General features: G+C 32.6%; 1 protein-coding gene across 1 annotated transcript in view; it reads left to right on the forward strand.

Annotated features, from left to right (window-relative positions):
* LOC127561345 (uncharacterized) overlaps positions 1 to 18,773 on the forward strand; it is a 39,520-nt gene that overhangs the window by 5,129 nt on the left and 15,618 nt on the right. The window contains exon 2 of the mRNA XM_051996620.1: positions 9,245 to 9,421. Within this exon, the coding sequence (XP_051852580.1) occupies positions 9,245 to 9,421 (177 nt within the window). The remainder of the gene's footprint in view (positions 1 to 9,244; positions 9,422 to 18,773) is intronic.

Consider the following 18,773-nt stretch of genomic DNA (forward strand, 5'->3'; position numbering starts at 1 on the left):
GCCTATTTGATTTGGGAGACATATATAAAATACTTAATTTATTTTTTACATTCTTTTTTATTTAAGTGTCAATTAGCTCCAAGATCAATTATGTATCCCATTATTAAATATATCCCTTGTGCTTGGGAAGCCAGTAAAGTTTTTAATCAAGAATATTCAATATATTCCTGCTACAATTATGGAATGGACTTTGTAGTTGACTGTAAAATAGATTTTTATAAATTGTTTTATCTATCTATTTTGAAAATACACTTAAATTTTCATTAAGTAATGGATGAGAAATTAGTCAGATGTAACATTTTTAAATGTTATTGTACATTATTATCTATAGTCGAAATTGTAGTATCTATCACTTTAGCTTTTTTGGCCAGAGTAATCAAATTGATTCAAGGTAACACTTCAACATCATTACATTATTTCAATGCTAAGATACCAGCGATTCTTCAAAGAGTAAGATTTCATTTACCTGATATTTTATTCCAAGTCAGGTTAAATAAGATCTCTTTAAGCATCCTTTTAAGATCCCTTCTAGCAACCAGAGGTTTATATCTTTCTTGTTCATAACTGATAGCTCACAATCATTTGTCATTTGATAACCATGTATCAATATTTTGCATGTCTTCTTATATTAGACCTAGACAGATAGCTTCTAGATTCCCCCCCCCCAAACATTTACATCAACCCTAAACAGTTTATAATTCCTCTTCCTCCAATTTCTCAAATGAAAATCTTGCCTTATGTGTCTCTGACAAAAAAAAAAATGAGGCTATTCACTAAGAACTTTCTTTTCATCTCATAACACTCATTTACAACCCCCACTTTCTCCTCTTTAGATTAAATCTTACATGAAAAGTTGAACCTTCAGGACAAGGGAAAACACTGTATAAACAAGTGATCATATTCCCTCCTACCCTCTCCAACAAATTTCTAGTTGTTTTCAATTACTCTTTAGCTGATGTCTGCTTCATTGATGCCTACAAACATATCAGTGTTTATTATCATAAAAAATCTCTCCCTGAACTACCTATCATATTATTTTTTCTTTCTTCTCATGATTAAACTCCTTGACAATATAATCTACAGTTGATGTGTTTGTGTGCTTTCTTCTCATTCTCCTTTCTTCCAACTATTAATAATATTTTATTTTTCTACCAGTTATGTGTCAAGAAATTTTTAGCATTAATTTTTCCAAGATTTTGAATTCCAAATTTTTCTCTTTGCCTTCCTTCTTCTGAAGATGATAAACAGTTTTATACAGTTTATACAGGTGCTATCATGTAAAATGTATTTCCATATTAGTAAGAGTTATAAAAGAAAAAACACATCAAAATAAAAAACCCATGAGAAAGAAAAAAAGTCAGTGAAAAAATATGTTTCCATCTGCATTCAAGTTGCATCAGTTCTTTATCTTCTATGGATAGCACTTTCCTTCCTGATTTCTTTGTATTTGTCTTGGATCATTGTGTTTCTGAGAAAAGCATAGTCAATTATATTTGATTATGACACAATGTTGCTGCTACAGAGTACAGTATTTTCCCGGTATTGGTAATTTCACTTGGTATCACTTCATACTAGTTTTTCCAAAAACATTTTTATGTTCTCTGGGTCACAGATCAAGAAATGATATCTACAAGTCAAAAGAGATCACCATTTGGTTGTCTTTTAGGAACAGTTTCAAATTGTTTTTCAAAATAGTTGGATCTGTTCAAAACTCTACCACCAGGGCATTAGTATCCTAATTTTCCCACATCCTCTCCAACATTTATCACTTTCATTTTTTTTTTTGTTACATTTGTCAATCTTACAGGTGTGAGATTATATCTCAGAATTATTTTAATGCATATTTCTCTAATCAAAAGTTATTCAGAGCATTTCTTCATACAACTATGGATACCTTTGATTTCTAAAAACTGCCTGTTCACATCCTTTGGCATTTATCAATTGAGGAATGACTTGTATTATTATAAATTTGACTCAGTTCTCCATATACTGGTGAAATGAAATCTACATCAGCTGCACTTGCTGTAAAGATTGCTCCCCAAATTTCTAGTTTTCTTCTAATCTTTGTTGCACTGGTTTTTTATCCTAATTTATCTACTTTGCATTTTGTAATTCTATCTATTACTTGTTTGGTCATGAATTTTTCTTCTTCCTATAGGTCTTACAAATAGACTATTGCTTGTTCTTCTAATTTGCTTATGGTGTCACCCTTTATACTTAAATCATTTGCTTATTTTGATCTTATATAAGGTGGGAGAAGTTGGTTTGTACCTAGTTTGTGTTTTATTGTTTTCCAGTTTTTCCATCAGTTTTTGTCAAATAGTGACCTATTATTCCAAAAGTGTAGGGTTTGGGGATTTATCAAATATTAGGTTTCTTTTGTCATTAATTACTGTGTCTTTTGTATCAAGTTTGCTTAATTGATCCATTAATTCTATTTCTTAGCCAGTACCAAATAGGGTTTGATGGTTAACTACTTTATAACAATTTGAGATCTGATTATCTTGGACCACCTTCCTTTGTATTTTTTCATAAAGTACCTCAATATTCTTGACCTTTTGTTCATTCAGATGAGTTTTTTTTTTTAGCTCTATCAGATGGTGTTTTTGTTTGTTTGTTTGTTTGTTTTTTGAAAATTTGAATGTAAGCTACTGAATAAATAAATTAGTTTAGGCAGAATTGTCATTTTTATTATATTATCTTAGCCTTTTCATTAGTAATTAAGATTTTCAGTTGTTTAGATCTGCCTTTATTTGTGTGAAAAGTGCTTTGTAATTGTATTCATATAGCTCCTGGGTTTGTCATGACAGGTTTGTCCTAAGTATTTTATTTCATTTATAGTTATTTTACATAGAATTTTTCTATTTCTTGCTGATTGGCTTTGTGGTTAATACGTAGAAATTCCAGTAATATATGTGGGTTTTTCCCATATCCTACAACTTTGCTAAAATTGTTTATTATGTCAAGTAATTTTAATTTGATAAGTTAGGGCTGTCTGAGTACATCATCATACCATCTGCCCATAGTGATATTTTTATACCTCATTAATTATTCTAATTCCTTCAATTTCTTTTATTTTTCTTAGTTCTGAAGCTAATGTTGCCAAGACTATATTGAATAATAGTGTTGATAATGGAAATCCTCGCTTCATCTCTGATCTTATTGGGAAGACTTCTAACTTATGCCCATGAAAGATAATGCTGGTTATTTTAAACACATACTGCTTATAGTTTCAAGGAATTCTCCCTTTATTCCCATGCTTTTGAGTGTCTATAATAGGAATGGGTGCTGTATTTTGTTAATACAAAAGCTTTTTCAGCATCTACTGAGATGATTATATGATTTCTATTGGATTTCTTACTGATACTGTCAATTATGTTGATGATTTTCCTTATATTAAACCAACCCTGATTTCCTATTATAAATTTCACCTAGTAACAGTGTATAATCCTTATCATATATTGCTGTAATCTCCCTGTTAGTATTTTGTTTAAAAATTTTGCATCAATACAAAGAAATTTGTGTATACTTTTCTTTCTCTGTTCTGGATTTTCCTACTTCAGGTTTCAACACGATATCAGTGTTATAAAAAGAATTTGGTAGGGCTTCTCCATCTATTTTTCCAAATAGTTTACATAGTATTGGAATTAATTGGTCTTTAAGTATTTAATAGAATTCACTCATGAACATATCTAGCCTTGTGTTATTTTTTTGGAGGGAGTATTTAATAGTTTGTTCAATTTCTTTTTCTAAGATAGGATTATTTAAGGCTTTTGTTTCCTGATTGCTAATCTAGGTAGTTTGTATTTTCTTGAACATTCATTGCTTTTGTTTAGATCATCAGGTTTCTTGATATATAATTGGGCAAAATATTTTTATTAAAATATTTTATTTTCAAAACATATGCATGGATAATTTTTCTACATTGACCATTGCAAAATCTTGTGTTCCTAATTCCCCTCCCCATTCCTATAACTCCCTCCCCTAGATGGCAAGTAATCCAATCTATGTTAAATATGGTAAAAATATAAATTAAATCCAATATATGTGTACATGCTTATACAATTATCTTGCTGCACAAGAAAAATTAGATCAAAAAGGAAAAAAATGAGAAAGAAAATAAAATGCAAGCAAAAACAACAAAAAGAGTGAAAATGCTATGTTGTGATTCACCTTCAGTTCCCATAGCCCTCTCTCTGGGTGTAGATAGGTCTCTTCATCACAAGATCATTGGAACTGGCCTGAATTATCTCATTGTTGAAAAGAGTCACCTCTATCAGAACTGATCATTGTATAATCTTGCTATTGCTGTGTACTAGTTCTGCTCATTTCACTTAGCATCAGTTCATGTAAGTCCCCCCAGACCTCTCTCTAAAGTTATCCTGCTGATCATTTCTTATAAAACAATAAAATTCCATAGCATTCATATACCATAACTTATTCAGCCATTCTCCAACTGATGGGCATCCATCATTTTCCAGTTTCTTGCCACTACAAAAGAGCTGCCACAAACATTTTGCACATGTGAGTCCCTTTCCTCTTTTAAGACCTCTTTGGGATATAAGCCCATTAGAAACATTATTGGATTCAAAGGTACGAACATTCTGATAGCCCTTTGGGCATAGTTCCAAATTGCTCTCCAGAATGGTTGGATCAGTTTGTAATTCTACCAACAATGTATTAGTGTCCCAATTTTCCGACATCTCTTCCAACATTTGTCATCTTTTCCTGTCACCTTAGCCAATTAGAGATAGTGTTACCTCAGAATAGTCTTAATTTGCATTTCTCTGATCAATAGTGATTTAGAGCACTTTTTCATATGACTAGAAATGTTTTAAATTTCTTCATCTGAAAATCATCTGTTCATATGCTTTGACCATTTATCAATTGGAGAATGGCTTGAATTCTTGTAAAGTTGAGTCAATTCTCCATATATTTTAGAAATGAGGCCTTTATCAGAACCCTTGATCTTTCCCCAGCTTATTGCTTCTCTTCTAATCTTGTCTGCATTAATTTTGTTTGTACAAAAACTTCATGACTTAACATAATCAAAATTATCTATTATGGATTCAATGGGATATCTTTGTGTTGGTGAAAGATACTGTTGAGAAAAGATATATTCCATTGTTTCCAGTCATTTTTTTCTCCAAAGGTTTTCCATATTGAACTTTTCTATTCTGTTTACTTCCTTAATTTCTTTCTTATTTATTTTTGGAGAGATTTATTAACTTCAGAGAGGAGAGAGTTAAGGTCACCTACTAGTATAATTTTGCTATCTATTTCTTCCTGTAATTCATTTACGTTTTCCTTTAAGAGCTTGAGTGCAGATTTACTTGGTTCATATATGTTTAGTATTGATTCTTGCCTCATTTTATTTTTTTTTAATTGACAGAACATATGCATGGGTAATTTTTCGATATTATCTTTTGCAATCACTTCTGTTCCAACTTTTCCCTTTCTTCCCTCCACCTCCTCCCCTAGATGGCAGGAAGCCTCATACATGTTAAACATGTTAAAGCATATCTTAAATACAATATATGTGTACACATCCATACAGTTCTCTTCTTTTTTTTTTTTTTTAAGTTTTTTTATTTAATAATTACATTATATTGACACTCATTTCTGTTCCGATTTTTTTCCCCTCCCTCCCTCCACCCCCTCCCCTAGATGGCAAGCAGTCCTTTATATGTTGGATATGTTGCAGTATATCCTAGATACAATATATGTTTGCAGAACCGAACAGTTCTCTTGTTGCGTAGGGAGAATTGGATTCAGAAGGTATAAATAATCCGGGAAGAAAAACAAAAATGTAGATAGTTCACATTCGTTTCCCAGTGTTCTTTCTTTGGGTGTAGCTGCTTTTGTCCGTCATTTATCAATTGAAACTCAGGTCTCTTTGTCAAAGAAATCCACTTCCATCAAAATATGTCCTCATACAATATCGTTGTCGAAGTGTATAATGATCTCCTGGTTCTGCTCATTTCACTTAGCATCAGTTCATGAAGGTCTCTCCAAGCCTCTCTGTATTCATCCTGCTGGTCATTTCTTACAGAACAATAATATTCCATAACATTCATATACCACAATTTACCCAGCCATTCTCCAATTGATGGGCATCCATTCATTTTCCAGTTTCTAGCCACTACAAACAGGGCTGCTACAAACATTTTGGCACATACAGGTCCCTTTCCCTTCTTTAGTATTTCTTTGGGATATAAGCCCAATAGAAACACTGCTGGATCAAAGGATATGCACATTTTGATAATTTTTTGGGCATAATTCCAGATTGCTCTCCAGAATGGTTGGATTCGTTCACAACTCCACCAACAATGCATTAGTGTCCCAGTTTTCCCGCATCCCCTCCAACATTCATCATTATTTTTTCCTGTCATCTTAGCCAATCTGACAGGTGTGTGGTGGTATCTCAGAGTTGTCTTAATTTGCATTTCTCTGATCAATAATGATTTGGAACACTCTTTCATATGAGTGGTAATAGTTTCAATCTCATCCTCTGAAAATTGTCTGTTCATATCCTTTGACCATTTATCAATTGGAGAATGGCTTGATTTCTTATAAATTTGAGTCAGTTCTCTATATATTTTGGAAATGAGGCCTTTATCAGAACCTTTAACTGTGAAAATGTTTTCCCAGTTTGTTGCTTCCCTTCTAATCTTGTTTGCATTAGTTTTATTTGTACAAAGGCTTTTTAATTTGATGTAATCGAAATTTTCTATTCTGTGATCAGTAATGGTCTCTAGTTCATCTTTGGTCACAAATTTCTTTCTCCTCCACAAGTCTGAGAGATAAACTATTCATACAGTTCTCTTCTTGCACAAGAAAAATCAGATTTAGAAAGATAAAAATAACCTGGGAAGAAAAAGAAAAATTCTCGCTCCATTTTCTATAACAACTTTTTACCAAGCTGTAGTTTCCTTCCTTATCTCATGTTATTAGATTTATTTTGCCTATCTCTGTATTTTTTTCCTTCAGCTGAAGCATAATGGATTCTATTTCATCCTTTTATCTTTATTCTGTGTGTCTCTTTACTTCAAATGTGTTTCTTGTAAACAACACATTCTACTTTTTTATGTAATTTGCTGTGTAATTTCATTTTATAGAATAGTTTATCCCATTCACAGTCACAGTTGTGTTTACTACCTACATATTTGCTTCCATTCTATTCCTCTCTTTTCCTTTCACTCTTTCCCCCCTTTACCAGTGTTTTACTTTTGTCTGCCACCTCCTCTGATCTGTGCTTTCTTCTATTAGTTCCCATCCCTTTTACTTAATCTCATTCCTCTTACTTCCCTGTCAGGTAAAAGATTTATTAAATTTTGTTTATTATTCCTTCTTCAAGCTAATACTGATGAGAGCAAGACTCAAGGGATGCTCATCACTTACTCTAGCTGGTCTTTCATGTCTCTTCATGTGAAATAAGCAAACTTGAGAATAATCAACTTAGAAACAACTAAGGGGAAAGGTTTTTTTAAGCTTTAAAGTCATATAAAAGATAAAAAAAAGATTGGGAAAAGTAACGAAAATGATGTGAGGAAATCATGAAAAAAGAATCAATGGCTTGAAAAACTGCTTTAAAAAATTGAACTGGTCAAATGGAGAAGATAAAAAATTCGACTGAAGAAAATATCTCCTTAAAGAGTATAATTGGCCATATGGAAAAGAAAGTATAAATGCTAATTGAAGAAAACATACTCTCAAAGTTAAAATTAGGCAAGCGGAAGCAAATAACTTCATGAGACATCAAACATTAACCAAACAAATTCAAAATAATGAAATACCTCATAGAAAAAACAACTGAACTTAAAAATAGATCCAGAAGAGTTGATATCAGAATTATCAGACTACTTGAGAGCCATAATCAAATGGCATCTTCCAAGAAATTATCAAGGAAAAACTGCCCAGATGTCCTAGAATTAGAGAGCAATATATACATTGAAAAAATCCACCAATCATCTCGGGGAAAAGATTCCAAATAAAAATCTAAGGAAGCATGGACAAATTTTAGAACTATTTGATCAAGCTAGAAATACTGTAATTGGCCAGAAAGAAATAATTCAAATATCTGGGAGTCTTTAAAAGGATTACATAGAACATGGCATTTACAACATTAAAGAACCAGAGGTCATAGAACATAATGTTCAGGAAGACAACTGAGCTAAAATGACAACTAAAAATCATGTAACAAGCAATATTGAGTGTAAGGCTTCAAGAGAAAAAAATAGTCATTCAATTCAATAAAAGTATTTCAAACTTCCATAAACACAAGAAAGGGAAAAGTAAAATGATGAAAATTATTTCATATTAAGAGGCATTAAAAACATATTACAGTGAAGGGAGGAGTAGGATAAGTGATGAGCTGTGATCAGGATCAGGAGAACAATGTACAGAGTAAGGGCAACATTTTAATCAGAAATAGCTTTGAAGGATTAATTAACTCTGATCAATGCAATGATCCACAACACTTAGAAATTATGATGAAAAATGCTATTCTCTTCTAGATCTAACCAATGAACTTTAAGTGCAGATTGAAGCAAGTCTTTCAGTGCTTTTCTTTTTGTTTACCCTTACCCTAAAACATGGCTAATGTGGAAATGTGTTTTCCATGATTTCATATGTGTAATGAATATTGTATTTCTTTTTTTCTCTGTAGTTGGGAGTTTGATGGATGGTGAGAGGGAATTTTATGGTGAAAAACATTAAATAATAAAATAATTTACAAATAAAAAAGAAAAAAAATTATTTGTTCTTGAGTAAGAATAGCTTTTCTCCAAACCTTACCTGCCAATTTTACTGCAAATTGAAATCTCTGAGGGATGGATCATGGATCTTATATCTGAATTCTCTCATATCAAAGAAACTTTAAAAATCACTACTGAATATGTGTGGAAATAACTTCAAACATTAAACTTTCATAAACTCAGAATACATTCAATACCGCATGGATTTCAACTCTGGAAAGATAATATTTTTATTAAAAATACATGAGAAAAGATACATGACAAAATTATTATTAGGTTAAATCTAGAATTAATACTTCTTGCTTTGGTGATACTTATGAAATTCTGGGAAGAAGCATTCTTATTCTGATCTTCCTTGCCAGTACTGTGCTATAGTTTGGAATTCCAATAAGAGGTCCTAGAGTTGGTGGAATATTTCTCTAGAAATATTCTATTCTTTGGAATCATCCGAATCAATACTGATAGATAATCCATGTTTGGGTGCTCAGCAGCAGGGGGAGCCACAGCAGGTTGGGTGACAACAGGTAGTTCTACAACAGGTGATCTGGCAGCAGCTGGGGCGGCAGCAGAGCTGATAGCAGCTGGACACAGCAACTGGGGTGGCAGCAAGTTGGGCAGCGACATGTGGTTTGGCAGCAAACAGACTGGCAGCACCTTGGTCTGCAGCAACTAGATACACAGCAGCTGGGGTGACAGCACATGGTTCTGTAGCAAGTGATCTGGCATCAGGTTGGACGGCAGCAACTCATGGGGCAGCACGACTGGCAGCAATTGGACACACAGCAAGTTGGGTGGAAACAACTAGTTTGGCAGCAAGTTAGTTGGCAGCACACAGACTGGCAGCATCTGGGTCTGCAGTAGCTGGGAGCACAGCACTCTTCTTCACAGATATTCTGGCCACAGCTCTGGTCAGAATAGATGGAGCCACAACAGGAGCTCACCATGGTCTCAGAGAAAGGATCTTCTAGCTTTCTTTCCATGGCAAGGACTGACTTGCATTTAAAAAACTCCCTGTCCCTCAAGCCTCTTCTATACCCCACATGAACACCTGCTCCAAAAAAATTCTGGATGACTTTCTTGTTCTTATTCATCATGATGCAAAAGTGAACATAAATTAATTTATTTTACTACTGAGAGAAAATACTTTTCCTTGTTCTTTTAGGATTTTCCCCTTCTAAAATCAAAGTTTGTGTTATCATCTTGCCTTGTTCAAATTCTGGTTCATCATGACAGCCTGACCTCAACATCTTAGTGCATTATTCATTTTTGTACACCATTACTTGACTCATGGTGGGCTTTATTAACAAAGGATGAAAAAAATTTCATGAAGCAAGGTGAAACACTTCCTTATAGGTCACACGAGATTTCTAGGTTAATTGCATAGAACCTATGCTGTTATCTAGAATTTAGATCAAAAACTTTTTTGTCTTGTATGATTAATGAAGAGCTTTGTTTTCTTCCCAAATTCCATATCTATAAAGGAACAAGATGCCTTTTCATACCCATCTATCCTGATGATCATTATTCACTCCTGATGACTCATATAGGACTGATGATATCACCATGGAAAATTTAGAAAGCATTTCTAGGAATTCCAGGATTTTGATCATGAAATATACATGTGAAGGTGCCATTTATTATTTCCAAGGCTCCTATTTTCATAAATGACTGAAGGTGGAGACTTTAAGAAGAGATAAGTAGAATTGAGAAGTAGTGAATACTTGTTTCTGAGACTGGGATTAGAATTTCTGGACCACATTTTAAATCCTGTCAATTGTTCTATTGACTCCCTGTTTTTTAAATATTTAAATAAATAAATAAGTGTTTTTTAAATGACAAAGGGGATGGTTTCAGAAAACCTGAAACCTATATGATTTGATACAAAGTGAAATGATTTGAAACAGAAAATCATTGTACATAGTAATATAAATTTATAGGGCTGATTAACTGTGAGAGATTTGATTTGATCAATATAAAGATGCAAAACATTTCATGAGGAAAATTGCTGTCTATTTTCAAAGAGAAAAGTGAAAACAATTGAAGAATTCCAAGTACAAACTGAAGTATCATTTTGTCACTTTATTTTTCTTGCTTTTACTTCCAATATAAATAGCTAATACAGAAATATCTTCTGTATTATTTCACATGTATAATGATGCCTCATAACAGTTTGGAGGATACTAGAAAAATATTATATAACTGAGACATAAACATTAGTGACTTATACCGTTTTAGAATGGCCTTGCAGTTGGTGCTTAGACTTTTTCTTTTTTTCAGGGGCCAAAGTAGCTGTGGAGGAAGAACTTCAGCCTGAGGAAGCTGCTCATTTTGTCATGGATTTTTCAGCTATAATAGCCAGAAAATTGTAGCTATAATATCAATATAGAGAAGGATATTGTAGTTAATGGTTCACAAGTTTTCCTTATGAAAGCAATCAAAGAGGCAGAACCAAGATAATGGAATAAAGATGGGAATTCACCCAACCTCTCCTCCAAACCCAAAATTCCTTTAAATGACTCTAAACAAATTTTAGAGCATCAGAATGCCCAAAAGATAGAGCAGAACATTTTCCAACTGAAGACAACTTAGAAGGTCAGCGGAAAAAATCTGTGAAACCAGAGTGGGAGTCCAGCATGCAGTACCAGTGTGGGCCATGCCAGCATAGCTCTAGACTAAGGCCTAGTTCTGGCCCTGGCCTCAGCCCCAACCCAATCTCTGAATGAATGCAGAACAAAACATACTATTTTAACTTTTTTGTTGTTTTTTTCTTTTTTGTGGTTTTTCTCTTTTGTTCTAATTCTTTTTTCAGAACATGTCTAATGTAGAAATATATTTAATTATATGTGCATAAACTGTATCAGATTGGTTGCTGTCTTGGGGAGGATTCAGAAAAAGGATGAAGAAAGGAAAATTTGGAATGAAAAATGTTATAAAAGTGTAAAAACTACTTTTACAAATAATTGGGAAAAAATAAAATTGCTGTAAATGGGAGGGGGATAAATAAGTGTTTTTTAAATGACAAAGGGGATGGTTTCAGAAAACCTGAAACCTATATGATTTGATACAAAGTGAAATGATTTGAAACAGAAAATCATTGTACATAGTAATATAAATTTATAGGGCTGATTAACTGTGAGAGACTTGATTTGATCAATATAAAGATGCAAAACATTTCATGAGGAAAATTGCTGTCTATTTTCAAAGAGAAAAGTGAAAACAATTGAAGAATTCCAAGTACAAACTGAAGTATCATTTTGTCACTTTATTTTTCTTGCTTTTACTTCCAATATAAATAGCTAATACAGAAATATCTTCTGTATTATTTCACATGTATAATGAGTATCATATTACTTGCCTTCTGAGTGTATGAAGGAGGGACTAAAAGGAGAGAGAAAAAATGGAATTTAAACTTTTTTTTTTAAAAACTAAAAATATAGGGGGTGGAGCCAAATTGGCTCTTCCCACAACCCTCATACATACAGCAAATCCAGCCTCTGAATTAATTCTGGACTGATAGAATCCATAAATATTGGGAGTGTAACAAATTACCAGCAGAAGATAATTTTAAAGATCTCCAGAAAAGGTCTGTTTCAATTGGGCAACAAGGAAAGTGCACTAAGTCAAGTATAAGCGTGAACAATCAAAGGGTGATGTGGGCTCCACACTCTGGAGAAACTATGAAGAGGAATCTATAGCAGTGTTGGCTACTCTGCCCTGGTTGCAAGCCAGTATATCAGCAGACTAGTTATTTTAAAAATCCAACACAGACACAAAAGGAAGAGTGAATCCTGAAATGCCAGAATTTCATGGGACTCCCACACCATCCAGCACCAGAAGTCAGTGAGCACTGATCCAGAACAGCTACTGTCCAAGGAAGCTTGGACAATCTCTCTCTTGTCCTAAAAGCAGACTTCAACTTTTTATTTTAAAAAAGGAGCAAAAAAAGCAAAAAGAACTCTAACCATAGTTAGTTTTTATGGTGAAAGAGACGAACAGATTTCAAACTCTGAGGACACAAAAAAGCAGATCATCTCCATATGAAGCCCCAAAGATGATATAAATTGGTTCCCATTTCACAAGACTCTATTGGAAAAAATTTAAAATGATCTTAAAAGAGAGCTAGAAGAAAAATAGGGGAAAGAAATGAAAATTTTGCAAGAGGGTTTGGAAAATGAAACACAGAAATTATCTGAAGAACATTTCTTACAAAATAGATTTAGCGAATCGGAAAAAGCATACAACTCTTTACAAAATAAATTTGACTATTGGAAAATGGAAATGGAAAAAGAAAACAACTCCATGAAAAAGAGAATTTGTGAAATGGGAAAAAAAAAACACAACTCCTTGAAAAACAGAATTTTTGAAATGAAAAAAAAAAAATCCATGAAAAAACAACTCATTTAAAAATTCAATTGGCCAGATAGAAAAAAACAACTAAAAAAAGTAAATGAAGAAAATAATTCACTAAAAATTAGAACTGAACAAATGGAAATGAATAATTCAATGAAACATCAAGAATCAGTCAAACAAAGTGTTTTAAAAAATGAAAAAATAGAAGAAAATGTAAAATGCCTACTTGGGAAAACAACTGATCTGGAAAATAGATCTTGGAAAGACAATCTAAAGATTATTGGACTTCCTGAAAAACACCACAAAAAAAGAACCTGGACATTATCTTTCAGTAAATAGAAACTTCCCTGATGTTCTGGAACCAGAAGATAAAACAGCCATTGAAAGAATTCACCAATAACCTCTTGAAAGAGACCCCCAAATGAAAATTCCAAGAGATATCAAGGTTAAATTTCAGAACTATCAGACCAAGGAAAAAATATTACAAGCAGCCAGAAAGAAATAATTCAAATACTGAGGAGCCACAATCAGGATTACTCAGGACCTAGCAACTTTGACTTTAAAGGATCTAAAGGGCCTGGAATCTGATATTCTGAAAGGCAAAGGAATTTGGAATGGAGCCAAGAATAAACTATCCAGCTAAACTGAAGATGGATATTCAATGAAACAGGTGAATTCCATTTATTTCTGATGGAAAGACCAGAGCTGAACAAAAAATTTGACCTCCAAATATAGAATTCAAGAGAAGCATAAAAAGGAAAAAGAACTCTTGAGAACTATATTTTTGTTATGATTATACATAGAGAGTGCATGTATAATGTGACTTAACTGTTATAATATAAAAATAGAGGTGGAAAGGAGATTGTACTGGAAAATGGGGGAAATGGAGGTAAAATGAGAGAAATTACATTTCACAAAGAGACAAAGAAAACCTTTTCTAATTGAGGGAAAGAAGGGAGAGGGAAGAACATTGTATGAATCTTACTCTCGTTGGATTTGGCTCTTAGAGAGACTATCAGATGTATTTGGATTCATGGGCTCTATAGGGAAATGGGAGAAGAGAGAGGAAAGGGGGAGGCTAAAAGAAGAGAAAACAGAAGTAGTAAGGGAAAGGTATAAGAAAGGGAGAGGAGCTATAAAGGGGGAGAGTGGCTTGAGGCAAGTAGTCTTATAAGCAAAATACTCTGGAGGAGGAGGAAAATGGGGAAAGGGAAGAGAAAATCATAATTTGGGGCAAATAAGATAGTGGGGAAATGCAGAATTAGTCATTTTAAATGTGAATGTGAATGGGATGAACTCTCCCATAAAATGGAAGTGGATAGCAAACTGGATTAAATGCCAGAACCCTATAATATGTTGTTTATAAGAAACATATTTATAACAGAGTGATTCATACAGAGTAAAGATAAAAGACTGGAGCAGAATCTATTATGCTTCAGGTGAAGTAAAAAAGCAGGTTTAACCATCATGATCACAGATCAAGCAAAAGCAAAAATATGTCTAATTACAAGAGCTATGGAAGGAAACTATATGTTGCTAAAGGGTACCATTGATAATGAAGTAATGTCAATATTAAATATATATGCACCAAGTGGTATAGCATTTAAATTCCTAAAGGAGAAGCTAAAAGAGCTGCAAGAAGAAATAGACAGCAAGATTTTGCTAGTAAGAGATCTCAAACTTGCTCTCTCAGAACTAGATAATTAAAGCACAAAATAAATAAGAAAGAAGTTAAGGAAGTAAATAGATTAGAAAGTTAGGTATGATAAATCTTTGGAGAAAATTGAATGGAGACAGAAAGGAGTACATTTTTTTCTGTGGGACTATATAAAAATGGACCATATATTAGGGGATAAAGACCTCAAAATCAAATGCAGAAAGACAGAAATAATAAATGCATTTTTCAGATTATGATTCAATAAAAATTACATTTAATAAAAGGTCAGAGGATAATAGACCAAAAATTAATTGGAAATGAAATAATCTAATCCTAAAGAATGAATGGGTGAAACAGCAAATCATAAACACAATAATTTCATCCAAGAGAATGACAATAATGGGACAACATACCAAAATGTGTAAGATGCAGCCAAAGAGGTAATAAGGGGAAAGTTTATATCTCTAGATGCTTACTTGCATAAAATAGAGAAAAAGATAAATGAATTGGGCTTGTAACTAAAAAAAGCTAGAAAAGGAACAATTTAACCCCCCAACCAAATACCAAATTTGAAATTCTAAAAATAAAAGGGGGATTAATAAAATTGAAAGAAAAAAACTGTTGAGTTAATAAGTAATACTAAGAGTTGGTTCAATCAACATAGATAAATCATTAGTTAATTTGATTAGAAAATGGAAAGAGGAAAATCAGATTGTTAATCTCAAAAATAAAGAGATTACTTTCCACCAATGAAGAGGAAATTAGAGCAATAATTAGGAGTTACTTTGCCCAACTTTATGGCAATAAATTGGATAATCTAAGTCAAATGGAGGGATACCTACAAAAATATAGATTTCCCAGATTAATAAGAGGAAATAAATTACTTAAATAGTCCCATTTTAGAAAAAGAAACAGAACAATGTATCAATCAATTACCTAAGAAAAAAATCTCCAGGGCCAGATGGATTTACATGTGAATTCTACCAAACATTTAAAGAACAATTAACTCCAATACTATACAAACTATTTGACAAAATAGGGAAAGAAGGACTTCTACTAAATTCACTTTATGACACAAATACCATGCTGATATCTAAACAGGTAGAGTCAAAACAGAGAAAGAAAATTATAGGCCAATTTCTTTAATGAGTATTGATGCAAAAATCTTAAATAAAATATTAGCAAAAAGACTACAGAAAGCCATCCCCAGGATAATACACCATGACCAAGTAGGATTTTTATGAGGAATGTAGGACTGGATCAACATTAGCATAATTGACTATATTGATAAACAAACTAACAAAAACCATATAATTCTCTCAATAGACAAAGAAAAAACATTTGCTAAAATGCAATACCCATTCCTATTAAAAACACCAGAGAGTATAGAAATAAATAGACTTTTTCCTCAAAATTATCAGTAGCATCTATTAAAAACCATCAGCAAGTATCATATGTAATGGGGATAAAATAGAACCATTCCCAGTAAGAGGAAGGGTGAAACAAGGTTGCTCAATATCACTATTACTATTTAATATTGCATTAGAAATGTTAGCTTTGGCAATGAGAAGAAAAAGAGATTAAAGGATTTAGAATAGGTACTTATCACTCTTTGCAGATGATATGATGGTATACTTAGAGAAACTTAGAGAATCAATTAAACTTTAGCAAAGTTGCAGGATACAAAATAATTCTACATAAAGCATCATCATTTTTATACATCACCAGCAAAATCCAACAGCAAGAGCTACAAAGAGAAATTTCATTTAAAAGAACTGTCAATAGTATAAAATATTTGGGAATTTACCTGCCAAGGGAAAGTCAGTAACTATATGAACACAATTACAAAATAATTTCCACACAAATAAAGTAAGATCTAAACAATTGAAAAAATATCAAGTGCTCTTGAATAGGTCAAGCAAATATAATAAAAATGAAAAACTAAAAATATTTTTTAAATTACAAAAATGATAAGGCCATTTACATTAGATATTTCTACTTTCCCTCTTTTCCCTCTTTTTAAAATCTCTTACACTCTGGTTTCTGGTTGTATCATTCCATTGAAAACTATCTCTCCAAAGTTATCAATGATCTCTTAGTTGCCAAACCCAATTATAGTTTCTCAATCTGTATTAACTTTGACTACTTTCTAGCCTTGAATTTTATTGATCACATTCTTCTCTTTGATACTCTCTTCTCTCTAGATTTTCAATCATCTGGCTTCTCTTTCTCTGTCTCTTCATAATTCCAATCATTCCTTCCAGTTTTAGGTGTCTCTCACAATTCTGTCATGAGCTCCCTTCTTTCTCTATACTACTTCACTGGTGATCTCATCAGCTCCCATGGAGTTAAAAACCATCTGTGTCCCTGTTAATGTCAAATATACCTATCTTGCCTCAATCTTTCTATCAATCTCCAATCTCCAATCTCCAGGGTTTTTTAAAATCTCAAATTGGATATCCAGTAGACATCTTAAACTTAACAGGTCCAAAAAGGAATTCATTTTCCCCCTAAATGTTCCTATTCCTATCTTTTCTATTACTGTAGAGGACAACAAAATTCTCCTAGTCCCTCAGATTCACAACCAAGGAGTAATCCTTAAATTCTTGACCTTAAATTCATATATAACTGTATAGATGTGAAAAAATGCTACCCTGATATATTCTATAATCTGCTTACATATCTTAAAAATTTCCTATCCAATTTCTCCAAAGAGCAACTATAAATTGCTTAACTTTATAATAAAAGAAGAGTGAAATATGTTCCATGAAAGAATTTTTAAATAGGTCACCAAGCAATATTGAGCATTCTTGGTTTATGTACATATTTAGCAAATAACTTTAGTCAGATGCAAAACCAAAACCAAAGCTCTCTTAGAAACTATGAACGTAAATTTTTTAAAGGCAAGATTTTGCTATATTAACCCTACTAATGAATGAGTTAAGATATTTACCTGATACTTTTAGAATTACATGTAAGTTTCTCTGTTTGGCATTAAAAGTCTTTTTTATAGCACAACTCCTTTATTATATTTCTAGTCTGTTTATATTTTATCCATCTCTATACATTCTGTAATCTATTTGGCCTACTTGTAGTTCTTCAAACAGTCCATCTCCCACCTATATCTGACTATTCCTTATACCTGAAATTCACTCCCTCTTCACCTCTGCCTCTTAGTTTCCTCTTTGGTTTCCACCAAGACTCAATTAAATTCTCTTCTGTACTATGCTTTGTCTTCTCACCCTACCCAATGCTTTTCCTCCCGTTTACTCTGAATATGCCCTATATATGCCTAATTATTTGCACTAATTAAGATTAGGGCCGTTTTTCCCCCAATTTTTATTTGTATTTTCAAAGCTTAACACAGTGCTTAGCATATAGTAAGCTTGGTTAATTTAATGACTGATTGAAATAGTATATATTGTGTTATTGACCAGGCTAGATTTTTTTTAGAAGTAAGATTTCAGAAAAAAAACAATATCCTTTGAATGAATATGAAGAAGAATGACTAATTAAGTGAATGTAATTCCTTGGCATCAACTTTCTTGGAGTGTGTGTGTGTGTGTGTGTGTGTGTATGTGTGTGTGTGTGTGTGTGAGAGAGAGAGAGAGAGAGAGAGATTCTATGCCTTACATTGTTCTCAAGACAGAAAAGATTATTCTATGAAGTCATAGTTCTGAAACAGTATCTTGGAATAAAAATTGAATGTGAATCTACTCATATTTTTCTATTTATACCTATCAATATGGTTTCCTTAGACCATTGGATTATTTTTCCCAGACAAAATAAATATAAACTAAAATGTATTTTCATTCATCAAGAAACTTCATTTATTTATTAATTTAATTATTATTGGCCAGATATGTGATTATTCATTGATGATAGAGATTAGAAATTCATCTATGATTTAAATGTATATAGTCCTACAGATGTCAGGAACACTCAGTGGTTAAATATCTTGTTCAGGTTCACACATCTAGTACATGTTAGTTTTCAAAGCAATTATTTCT

Source organism: Antechinus flavipes, chromosome 4 (assembly GCF_016432865.1).
Source record: "Antechinus flavipes isolate AdamAnt ecotype Samford, QLD, Australia chromosome 4, AdamAnt_v2, whole genome shotgun sequence".
Classification (NCBI taxonomy): Eukaryota; Metazoa; Chordata; class Mammalia; order Dasyuromorphia; family Dasyuridae; genus Antechinus; species Antechinus flavipes.